Source organism: Dermacentor albipictus, chromosome 2, assembly GCF_038994185.2.
Source record: "Dermacentor albipictus isolate Rhodes 1998 colony chromosome 2, USDA_Dalb.pri_finalv2, whole genome shotgun sequence".
NCBI lineage: Eukaryota > Metazoa > Arthropoda > Arachnida > Ixodida > Ixodidae > Dermacentor > Dermacentor albipictus.
Window position 1 is genome coordinate 40,625,989 of NC_091822.1, and position 13,001 is coordinate 40,638,989.

Sequence of the window (13,001 nt, forward strand, 5' to 3'; positions counted from 1 at the left end):
CGAGTGTCACCGGTTGAACGAGAGATCATAAAGAGTCAGGTGCAAGAGATGCTTGAGGACGATGTCATTCAGCCATCAAACAGCCCGTGGGCGTCGCCGGTAGTCCTTGTGAGAAAGAAGGACAATACATTGAGATTCTGTGTTGATTACCGGAAATTGAACAGTGTGACCAGGCGGGATGTATACCCCCTTCCCCGCATTGATGACACGTTGGATCGCCTACGACATGCAAAATTTTTCTCTTCATTAGATCTCAAGAGCGGATATTGGCAAATTGAAGTAGACGAAAGAGACCGTGAAAAAACTGCTTTCGTAACCCCAGATGGCCTGTATGAGTTCAAAGCGCTTCCATTCGGCCTCTGCTGTGCGCCGGCGACATTCCAGCGCATGATGGACAGTGTCCTCTCGGGTCTTAAATGGCAGTCATGCTTAGTTTACCTAGACGACTTAGTGGTATTTTCTGCAACATTCGACCAGCATGTCCAGAGGCTGTGTTTAGTGCTTCAAGCCATCCGCTCGGCAGGCCTAACCATTAAACCGGAAAAGTGCCAGTTTGGATTCCAAGAACTTCGTTTCCTGGGTCACGTAATTAGCGCGCAAGGTACTGCTCCGGATCCCGACAAGACTGCTGCCGTTGCACGATTTCCAAAGCCTACAAACAAGAAGACGGTACGGCAATTTTTGGGGCTATGCGCTTATTACAGGCGATTTGTAGAAAACTTCTCGAAAATTGCCGAACCTCTGACGAAACTGACTAAAGAAGACGTACCCTTCATGTGGCATGCTGAACAAGAGGTTGCTTTCAATGAACTAAAGGAACGATTGCAAGCCCCACCGATCCTCGCCCACTTCGACGAGACAGCGGACACAGAAGTCCACACAGATGCAAGCAATCTCGGTCTCGGCGCGGTTTTAGTTCAGTGGCAAAATGGGGAAGAGAAAGTCATAGCGTATGCTAGCCGCACTCTCTCGAAAGCTGAAACAAATTACTCTGCGACGGAAAAGGAGTGTTTGGCTGTCATATGGGCCATCAGCAAGTTCCGACCATACCTGTACGGCAGGCCGTTCCGTGCAGTCAGCGATCACCATTCTCTTTGCTGGCTGGCAAACCTAAAAGACCCATCTGGACGACTTGCGAGGTGGAGCCTCAGGCTCCAAGAATACGACATTACTGTCGTGTACAGGTCTGGAAGAAAACATAACAATGCTGACTGCTTGTCCCGCTCACCAGTGGAGTCGACTCCTTCAGAAGAAGAAGATTTCCCGTGTCTTACAGCGATGACAGCTTCGGAAATCGCCGAGCGTCAACGGGCCGACACAGAATTGCTCCCACTCATCAAACACCTCGAAGGATACGACGTCCAAGTCCCACGCATGTTTATGAGAGGTTTATCGTCATTTTGTCTCCGAGATAATGCGCTCTACAAGAGAAACTTTGAACGCAACCAGGAAAAATTCTTACTCGTCGTACCGTCAGCCATGCGACCAGAAATTTTGGAAGCTTGCCATGATGAACCATCGTCGGGTCACTTAGGTGTCAGCCGGACGTTCGCCAGAATTCGTCTCAGATACTTCTGGCCTAAATTGTTAGCGTCGGTGCAGCATTACGTGAAGACATGTCGCGAATGTCAAAGGCGCAAAACACCACCCGTGAAACCGGCCGGACTTCTTAAGCCCATAGACCCACCAAAGACTCCATTTCAACAAGTTGGAATGGATCTTCTTGGCCCGTTCCCAACATCATCGTCAGGGAAGAGATGGATCGTAGTAGCGACGGACTATTTAACACGATATGCTGAAACTGGCTGCCTTGAGCGAGGAATGGCAGTTGAAGTTGCAAATTTCTTCGTTTGTAACATAGTACTGCGACATGGTGCACCAATGGTCGTGATTACCGATCGAGGAGCGGCCTTCACAGCTGATTTGATGCAATGTTTGATGAAGATGACTCACACCAGTCACAGAAAAAGTACTGCATACCATCCCCAAACAAACGGCCTGACGGAACGTCTAAACCGAAGCCTGGCCGATATGTTGTCCATGTATGTCGACCTCGAACATAAGACATGGGACGCAATCTTGCCTTATGCCACTTTCGCCTATAATACGGCAGTACAGGAGACAACCCAGGTCACTCCATTTCAACTGGTCTATGGCCGCACAGTAACAACCACACTGGATGCTATGTTACCGGTAGATGATGAAAACAACAACCCGTACGACGTCGACGACTTCCTACAACGAGCTGAAGAAGCCCGGCAGTTGGCACGGTTCCGTATCCGCCAGCAACAACGTAGGGACGCAAGCTATTACAACCTGCGCCGCAGAGAAGTTCAGTACCACCCGGGCGACAAAGTGTGGGTATGGACACCAGTGCGTCGTCGCGGACTAAGTGAAAAACTCCTTCGCTGATACTTTGGACCTTACGAAGTTATTCGCCGAGTAGGTGACCTGAATTACGAAGTCATCCCTCATGAGCAAGAGCGATCAAAGCGGCACATCCATGCGGAGGTCGTACACGTAGTCCGCATGAAGCCTTACTACGACAGGCAATGAAAACACATCTATAGATAAATTTGTTTCATACGCATCGGGACGATGCGTTTTCAGAGGGGGACTAATGCCGCAGAGAGCTCTCCACATGCCAGGTACGAGCACTCTCGTGAGGCACCTTTGCAAGCGTCTCATCGCTAAAGCCCATTACTCGTCGCATCGCCATTAGAAGAGCGCCAGCAACGCCTCGCGCGTGGCGATACAGCGCGTGTCTCCCGTGCACGCGCTCACGGCAGCACCCGAGTCTGCCGTCCAATGAGAAGCTACGGCGTGGCTCTTGGCCTTCGGGGCGCGTGAGAAGTGCGTTCGGCGGAGAGACGCGGTTGACTGTGGAACAGGCTGCTGTTAACTCTTCTCTTAAAAAGTGTGTGAATGCTTAATTTTGAGTTTCCGGGCACAAGTTCGCCCACAATAAACCAGTGTGTTTAGTGTGCTTCATTGAAGAGTGCTACAATATTGCGTAGTCGGGGATATAATGCTCTTGTTAATGTGGTAGATAAACTGCAAATTAACAAGTTTACGGGTGAAAGACATTGTTTTACATTTTGACATGTTTAGTGTCATGAGCCATGTAGTACACCACTGGTTCACTATCTCTAGATCTCATTGGAGCGCTATATGATCATCACTATTGGTTACTGGACGGTAGATAATGCAGTCATTGGCGAACATTCGTATGCAAGACGATATGTTGTTAGGCAGATCATTTATATAGATTTGAAACAACAGAGGTCCCAAAAGACGCTTCCTTGTGGCACAGTAACGTTAGATTTGGGAGAATTGAAGTCATTAACAGAGGTAAATTGCTCTCGATTAGAAAGTTACGTAGCCATGACAATGTATAGGAGTCTAATTTTAACGCAGAAAACAGACCTGGGCGTGTCTTTCCACGAAATGCCTTCCGACAGCAGTTGGCACGACCAGTGGCTATGGTGATTTCTAGTAAGGATTAAGTACCATCAAGTTACCCTGTAGTGCTCTGTGGTGTGCAGTCAGGACCTCCACACTATGGACTTCAAGAAAGACTTACGGAGCGGCTGCTGAAGCAAGTTGTTGTGTCCAATGTTTTGACAGTTTTCGAACACAGGCATCCCTAGACTACGGCCTCCTGCGCCGGCCACGAATGCAAGGCTACCGACCCTGCCTGCTGGCAGCAAGCTGCCCCGGCGGGAGTCACGTGACTCCAGCGGTACGGTTGTAAGTGCCACCTCGTGATTCCAGCTCGCATGTAGATAGGGAACCTCCAATGTGAAAGGAAGCAACGTCGCAGGCATCTAGTTAAAGGAGGTGCTGCCCCAACAAAGTGAGCGCCACACCAATGGGCAAAGCGTGCTGGAGTCATGTGGCAGGCGCGGCCAGTCCATGACTTCAGAATCACCTTCAAACATTTGTTTTTTGTGTGTTTGTTTCTGTGTAGAGGGGATAGCTGAAGCGACGAATTTGAAGAAATGCGCTTTCTGATAAGACCAAGATGGTGGTGCTCGGTTGTGCCATTCCAGAGACATTGTAGGAGGAAAAACATCATTTCTTTCGTAATTTCCGTGAAAGTTTTCATGCCGTTGCCTGATGCAACCAATTTTTTATAGCACTTCTACGTGGTTCTCAGTGAACATATTTCGGAATCAGATAGAAAAGGAGTTACAGAAACGGAAAATGTGATTTTCTAAAAATCGGGTAATAGACCATTTTTCGCTATGCGAAAGCTACGCACCCCTTAAAATGGTTGACCCTGCCGGCAACTGGTGAGGCTTATACATTTCTAAATAATGGACATGTCCTCTGCCACAGAGGTCTACCAGATAAGAAGCAATATGGGGTAGGATTCCTAATCCATAAGGACACAGTGGGCAACATTGACGAATTCTGCAGCATTAATGAGAGGGTAGCTGTAGTCGTAATCAAACTTCATAAGAAGTATAGATTAAAGGTAGTACAAGCCTACGCTCCAACATCCAGACACGATGATGAGGAAGTACACCAGCTTTATGAAGATGTTGAATTAGAGATGAGAAAAGTGCAAACCAAGTATCCTGTGGTAATGGGCGACTTCAATGGAAAAGTGGGGAAAAAGCAGGCTGGTGATCAAGCAATTGGCAACTACGGCATTGATTCTAGGAACGCTAGAGGAGAGATGCTGGTAGAATTCGCAGAAAGGAATAAGCTTCGAATAATGAACACCTTTTTTCAGGAAGCGTAGCAGCAGAAAGTGGACCTAGAAAAGCCCTAATGGCAAAACAATAAATGAAATTGACTTCATACTTTCTGCTGATCAGCATAATGCAGGATGTAGAAGTGATAGGTAGGGTAAAGTGCAGTGATTATGGGTTAGTCAGGGCTAGGGTTCACCTCAATTTGATGTGAGACAGAGCAAATTGGTGATGAAAGAACAGGAAAACCTAAATTAAAATTAAATTCTGGGGTTTTACGTGCCAAAACCACATTCTGATTATGAGGCACGCCGTAGTGGAGGACCCAGGAAATTCCGACCACCTGGGGTTCTTTAACGTGCAACTAAGTCTAAGTGCACGGGTGTTTTCGCATTTCGCCCTCATCGAAATGCAGCTGCCGTGGCCGGGATTCGATCCCGCGACCTCATGCTCAGCAGCCCAACACCATGGAACAGGAAAGCCTAGAGGCAGTAAGGGTAAAAGCCGACAAATTCAGACTGGTACTTGCAAACAAATATGCAACCTTAGAACAGAGAGATGATGACATAGAGCTAATGAATGAAACCGTAACTAGGTTGGCTTTAAAGGCAGCAACTGAAGTTGGAGGCAAGGCACCAAGGCAACCAGTAGGCAAGCTCTCCCAAGTAACAAAAGACCTAACAAAGAAACAACAACAAAAAATCGAAGTGTCCAACTCAAGAGATAGGATAGAATTTGCGGAACTGCCAAAACTGATCAACAAGGCGAAAATACGGGATATTCGAAACTATAACGTGAGAAAGACTGAAAAAGCCACAAAAAATGGACGCAGCCTGAAATCAGTGAGAAAGAAACTTGGCATAGGACAAACCAAGATGCATGCACTGAAAGGTAAGCAGGGTAATATCATCAGCAATCTCGAAGATATAGTAAAAGCAGCGGAAGAATTCTATACTGACCTGTACAGTACCAAGAGGAGTTAGGATACCTCCATTAGAAACAGTAATGAACAGGATATAGAAACTCCTCCTATCTAGCAATGAGGTGAGAAGGGCCTTGCAAGACATGAAACGAGGAAGAGCGGCAGGAGAAGATGGAATAACAGTCGATTTAATCAAAGATGGAGGAGACATAATGCTTGCAAAACTGGCGGCTCTTTATAGGAGGTATGCACATGACGTCATCCGCTAGGAGCGCTAGCGGCATCCGCGGAGGCCGCGATAACTGCGGTTGCAAGTTCGCGCTGCCTACGCGAGCAGGCCTGCGTGGCCAAGTGGACCACCAATACGCACGAACTGTCAAACGACCTTTTCAATGTGCCTTTCTGACTTGGCTGTCGAGTAGTACGTCTTAGGTCAACGATGGGCCTAAGCACGTACGTGCGTGGGTTGAGTGAACCAGAAAAATTGCGTTTTGACAACGAAGTGCGCTCGTGCTACTGTGTCGACCAGCTCTAACTCAAAGATCATCAGCTTCGGCGCGATGTCGGACTACTGCCTCACGTGGACATCGCAGCAGACATCACGGATTACACTGCGAATGCAACGAGCTTTGCGACCCGCGAGCAATCGAAATCCTACAAGTCGATGGAAGGCCACAATAATCTGGCAAGCGGCTGTGTGCCGCAGCCGCGCGTCAAAGTGCTCGCGTAACATGATCGCCTTCATTACAGAATTTACACCGCGTTGTCCACTTCCGTCGTCAAAGGGCAGCGTTAATTTTGCTTCAATGAAAAAAACGTAGCGATGCAATAACGCAATAACGTAGCCATGTCCACTTTGAGGGAACAGAAACAGATGGGCGCGCTTAGCTGCCACTGACAGAAACGGATGGCCGGCGTGCTGCAGAAGCTGCGGCATCTGTCTTCACTACTATCTTAACACGGCACATTTCCGCTAAGGGTGGGCAAATATCTTAGCTGTGTTACAAGCGTCGGCGTATGAAAAGGGTACACTTTTAACGTATCAGTGTAAACGTGGCTACTATCATTGCTGCGCGCAATTTGTTGCGTGCTCACGAGTGCAGATGAAAAGAATCGAAAGGCGCCTTTTTTGTTTTTGTTGACCACAACCATTATAAAGCCTACCCATAATAAAGGGCAAGTTTGGTTGTACCTCTTTTTGTCATGGAAGTGCGGAAAGTGATGAAAGTAATGAAATGAGGCATCTACTTAAGAATGTTTGGTGCGTGCAGACGAGTCGTTCGCATAGCATTCGACAGATGGTAAGCGCGATCATTATAAGCTAGACTTGGCACACGACATATCGCTGGGACAAGTTTGGGGTGCGATCATTACACGGGAAATAAAAAAAATCAAATTTTGACGACAAAATTCAGGGGTGCGATCATTACGCAAGTGCGATCATTATGCGAGTAAATACAGTATATAAAATATTTACCAAAATAATCTCCAACAGAATAAGGGCAACGCTGGACTTTAGTCAACCACGAGAAGAGGTGGGCTTCAGGAAGGGATACTCTACAATGGATCATATCCATGTTGTTAATCAGGTTATCGAGAAATCCGCAAGGTATAATAAGCCTCTCTATATGGCTTTCATAGATTACGAAACGGCATTTGATTCAGTACAGATACCAACAGTCATAGCGGCATTATGTAATCATGGAGTGCAAAATGCTTATGTAGATACCTTATAAAATATCTACAGAAGTTCTACAGCTGCCTTAATTGTACACACGAGAAGCAGGAAGATACCTACAAAGAAAGGGGTCAGACAGGGAGAGACAATCTCTCCAATGCTATTCATTGCATGCTTAGAAGAAGTATTGAAGCTATTAAACTGGGAAGACTTAGGAGTAAGGATCGACGGCAAATACCTCAGCAACCTTTGGTTTGCCAATGATATTGTTCTATTCAGCAACACTGCACATGAGTTACAACAAATAATTGAGGACCTTAACCGAGAGAGTGTAAGAGTGGGGTTAAAGATTAATACGCAGCAGACAAAGATAATGATAAATAGCTGGGCAAAGGAACAAGAGTTCAGGATCACCAGTCGGCCTCTAGAGTTTGTGAAGGAGTACGTTTACCTAGGTCAATTAATCACAGGGAACCCTGATCATGAGAAGGAAATTCACAGAAGAATAAAAATGGGTTGAATCGCTTATGGCAGACATTGCCAGCTCCTGACTGGAAGCTTACCATTACCATTGAAAAGGAATGTGTACAATCAGTGCATTTTACCAGTGCTGACATATGGGGCAGAGACTTGGAGACTGACAAACTTAAGAACAAGTTACCGTAAAAACCAGAATATAGGACAAACTTTTTTTCAAAAAACTATTGCGAAAAGTCGACCCTCGTCTTATATACCGGACAATGGTGGAAGAAGTACGGAAGTCTTGCAACAGTGGGCGGATGAAGTAAACAGCCACCATCGCCATCAGCAGCAGCGCGGCATTGTGGCACCGCCAGTTTGCGTTTCCATGGTCACAAAGTTATATTGCTTAAAGGCTGCTTTTTCAAGTGTTGTTTCAAAATGAGCGGAAGCCGACGGCACTTTACTGTCGCCTTCAAGAAAAAGGCGATCGAGTACGCGGAAGCCCACGGCAACTTGGCGGCGCAGCGCGAATTTGGAGTATCCGAAAAGAGCATTCCGTAGTGGCGGAGGAAGAAGCAACGTATTAAAACTTGCAGCAACCTAAAGAAAACCTCATCCACAACTTGCAGCAACAAAAGAAAACGACCACAGCGTATCCAGAACTGGAAGACAAGGTTGTGGAGTTCATCCGGGAGCTGCGTGTAAGATCACTGCCTGTGACTGCCGAATGCATCCGTTTGAAAGCGGATGAGATCGTGCGGGCCTCTGAACTGATGAGGGCGCTATTCAAGGGCTCGCCATCCTGGGTGCGACGATTTATGAAGAGGAAGGGCTTTGCGCTGGATGGCACAGAGGACGATGCTCTATGGGACGTGGGCAGCGAGAAGCACTCTGCACCCGACTCTAGTTCAGACGACTCTGATTCGGAATCGTTCGAATCTTGCACGAATGCTTGCGCACTTCACGCCCTTCTGTGTACTGTACACCCGGCCAACCTTTAACAGTATCACACGACCATCGACCCGCGTGTTTGTCAGCACCTTATCATCACGGCACGGAGCGGCGAAATAGCAAAAGTGAGCGCATGTGTACGCATGCGCGTATCTCATTTGCTTCGCTGCTCAGTGCCGTTAATAAGGTGCTGACAAGCACGCGGGTCGATGGTCGCGTGATTCTGTCAAAAACTTGGCCAGGTGCACATGTGAGCAGCATTTAAATAAATACTGTCACCACTGTGCCACCAGCTGAGTCGCATTTGTTTCAAGGTAAGGGTGTCCTTCGGTACTTTGGCACTGAAACAGATTTTTCTCATTTTTAGAATTGGTTAGTTGAGGGGTCGACCTATATTACGATCCGACCTATAGTCCGGTTTTTACGGTAAGGAGCACGCAAAGAGCGATGGAACGCAGATTGTTAGGCACAACGTTAAGGGACAGAAAAAGAGCGGTTTGGATCGGAGAGCAAACGGGCATAGACGATATTCTAATTGACATCAAGAGAAAGAAATGGAGCTGGGCAGGTCATGTAATGCGCGGGTTAGATGACCGTTGGACCATTAGGGTTACAGAATGGGTACCAAGAGAAGGAAAATGCAATCGAGGACGACAGAAGACTAGGTGGAGCAATGAAATTAGGAAATTTGCGGGCGCTAGTTGGAATTGGTTGGCGCAGGACAGGGGTAATTGGAGATCGCAGGGAGAGGCCTTCGTCCTGCAGTGGACATAAAACAGGCTGCTGATGATGATATCTGGAAGAAAAGTGCGCATTAGATTCGAGTAAATACGGTGTTGGCTGGCAACTGTAGAACCATGTGTGTTTCTGTATTGCGATGCATACAGTTTATGAGATTATGCAAGATGTAGAGAATAATAAACATACTCTTTCTGTGAAGATGCTTCAACTACTCGCGACAGCACAGCCTGTAGCAACACATGCCTACCCACACTAAGTTCACATGTCATCAGGAAAAACATGGTGGCACTCTCCTCTCTCCTACGCAGAAATCTAAGAATGAAAGTCAAGAGAGATCAGGGAGAAGTGGGCAGCTGTTTTATCTGATTGGCGAGGGGGAGGCGGAGCTTCCCTTGGCCCAACAAGAGACCCACCAGCTGTGGCTTGATGGGGGGTTCCACGCGCCTTGCCAGCACATCCTCCCAGTTGACGTGCCGGAAGAAGGGGTGCGCCTTGATGTCACGTGCATCATTAGGTCCACTGCCCAGTCGCTGGAGTACGTTACGCCTTAGCAGCTACGTACAAAAGGAAGCAGGCAAAGCATTTCGACTCAGCAACTTCACATAGTTTTACAGCTGTAGTGATGGGAGAAACTCTTCCCAAGCCACAAAAGACAGCTATCCAGGGAAAACATGGGTAAGGCGGGAGATGCAAATTCAAGACAATGAGCAAAACGAGAACGAGGTAAAAGTGGGAGCCGAAGTTTTGACAAGTGGACTTGCCTTTTTCAAGGTGACACATGCTTTCCTTGGCACAGCATATATAAGGGGGTAAGGCAGCTAGGCGAGGCAATGTCCGAGGGTGTGTTAGCGGCGAGGGTGTAAACTTGAAAAGAAAGGGGTGCTATTTCAACGTTGGTGAGGAAATATGCAATAGCACCATGTGTCAGCTGACTGTGTGTTTTTTCGTGGAAGGGGCCTGGACGAAAGGGGGGGGGGGGGGGGGGATTATTTGCTCTGCTGGAGGTCAGTGAGCTATGGTCTCTCTGAAAGAGAGACTAAAAGAAGCAGCAGAAGATGGTGCTTATGGGGAAGGAAAAAATAAATAAAATTTACTAAAATGGTTTAGTATATAAAAAAGAAAGAAAAAAGAGAAAGAGAAAGAACGGGAGGACAAAAAATGCTAAGAAGCCCAATGAAAAATAAGTGCTGCTGCCTATAACTTGGAATTCAGCATAGTGAATAGATTCTAAAGCTCCCTTTGAAACATTTATGACTATGGGCTTCACAGCAGCAAATTCACGGTGCAATTATTACACAAGAAAAAGAAAAAAACACTTCTTGATTGGAAAAGTGGAGGCTGCATTCATTACGCGGGTGCGTTCGTTATGCGAGTAAATGCGGTATTTTGTTCTAAAGGCTGGTGGTCTCTCAGGTTCTGGTGTAGGTTGTTTCTTAGCTAATTCTGTCTGCCTCTCCAGTCTTGACGTGACGTCATAAGTTCCTCTTGACCTTTGTCGCTAACACACCCTCGGTCGTTGCCTTGCCCACCCACTTTACCCCATCTCCCCTTTAGAAGAACCCTACCTATATGTACTGTGTCGAGGAAAGCATATGTTGCCTTGAAAAAGGCAAGTCCGCTTGTCGAAACGTTGGCTCCCGTTTTTACCTTGTTCTCGTTTTGCTCAAAAGAGAGCTACAGGGTACATGGCCACTTTAACAGCATAAGTACCAAAGTTACAGAGGGCTGACAACAATCTCACGGCCCAATAGTAACAGGGGTGGTAGTAACAGGTACTTGAGTATGAGCTAGCTGCACCGTAGCTGCTTTTGTTGCAGAACATTTTTTCTAAGCCTCAAAACTTGTACTAGCTGTTTTTTTACTTGATATGTGATTCAAGATCTATAGATCAGCACTCACATGCTCCTATTTTAGGTACAGTGCTCAGCAATTCAAATGCAATACTAAGCCTGCATGGCAGCCAGCTCTCTTTGCACATTCGCACTTCTATGCATTTTTCACACGTGTGTTTTGACTTTGAATTTCTTTTTTAATAACCTGGCATGTTTGCTGCTTTCTTTAACTAACAGTTGGGAGCAAGAGAGCGAACCCATTTATGCCTCTCTTCTCTCATCCCTGCACAAAGTCACAACATACTGCTACCCATGCCTTATAACCTGCAGCCCACTTTAACACCACTCACCTTTCTTAAGAGATCCCTTGCATCAGGTGTCAGGTAAGGAGGCAGATTTAGCCGACAGCGCAGAATCTGAAACGATGGGCACAAAATGTGCAAACATTACCCACCACAAAACATCTTGACTATGCCATCTGGTGATTATTTTGCACTAAAATTCTGGGCCAGGATGAATTTTTCATCAACTGTGAGGCTTTTCTTTTGAGGAACCCGTATGGGTTTCCTTTGTAGCAATGGCTACAAACGGTGGATGTCTAATTTTTCCCTTCATTAATTACTGCTCTCCACCTTGCAGGTTTCCGCAGAACTATTACGTCAAACTCTTGCCTTTGCTTCGCGTTGTCGACAAATTCAACTTTGCCCCGCCATCTGCTAACCGCCTGGTTAGCTCAGATGGTAGAGCGGCTGCCCCGGAAAGGCGGTGGTCCCGGGTTTGTGTCCCAGACCAGGATAAATTTTTCTTCAACAGTGAGGCTTTTTTTTCGAGGAACCCGTATGCGTTTCCTTTGTAGCAATGGCTACGAACGGGTGGATGTCCGATTTTTATCTTCATTAATTGAGTCGACTTACTATTATATAAATACGGTACCTCTGGCATGGGCTCACGCAAGAGGCCACGTCTTTACCAGGGAAGCTCACCTTCATGCATAGCATTTGCCACCAGCGCTTTCTGGTAAACATTGTGGTTACATAAGTTGCAGTTGCCGGGAAGCATGAGAAGTGGTCGGGGATCTTTAAATGCTATCGTGTTCCACTCTTAAAGGCAAAGCTTAAGCGTCCTCCAAATTTTTAAGCGTACTTGAATGGTGCAATATGCATACACACATGCACATGCACGCACATGTGTGCATTGTAATGGACATTTCAACTCAAATTCCGAATATGAAATCGCTGCCTCTACACCACTCCCACCGGCAGCGACCACCAACCCATTGGCACAGCGTGCAAGATGGCAAGAGATGCGACGCCCCTAATGTGTAAGCTGCTCAGAGGCAGTCCCAAACTATATGTGCATCGTGCTAGACTCTTCCAGCTCCATATGTTCTGGAACCCAATTGCACAACAAGGGCACTGCCACTGAATGGTACCTGTAAGTTTTCAGGTCGCACAATAAAGGCCGCACAAACGAGAGAATGCTGGCAGAAACTACTGTATATACTCATATAAGGCCCGCACTTAAGATGAATTTTTATAGGGTGTGGACCTTACCTGAGGCAGGCTTATCACCAAAGTCTCAAACTTCACTCTGATATGCAGCTTAACACCAATGCTGATGCTCTGCTATGAACAATCTAATTCAGTCGTCCTCATGGCTTCTGCTGCCCTCGTCGTTTGATGAGCTTCGCCTTACTGTTGCCCCCTCCCAAAGCT

The 13,001-nt window shown here is 46.8% G+C and overlaps 1 protein-coding gene across 4 annotated transcripts in view; it reads right to left on the reverse strand.

The window, feature by feature from the left end:
- LOC139055916 (ribosomal protein S6 kinase beta-1-like) overlaps positions 1-13,001 on the reverse strand; it is a 129,045-nt gene that overhangs the window by 46,042 nt on the left and 70,002 nt on the right. For all 4 annotated transcript variants that reach the window (XM_070533561.1, XM_070533560.1, XM_070533562.1 and 1 more), the window contains 2 exons: positions 11,637-11,702; positions 9,868-10,008 (listed from right to left, as the gene is read on the reverse strand). In XM_070533561.1, coding sequence (XP_070389662.1) covers positions 9,868-10,008; positions 11,637-11,702 — 207 coding nt within the window. The remainder of the gene's footprint in view (positions 1-9,867; positions 10,009-11,636; positions 11,703-13,001) is intronic.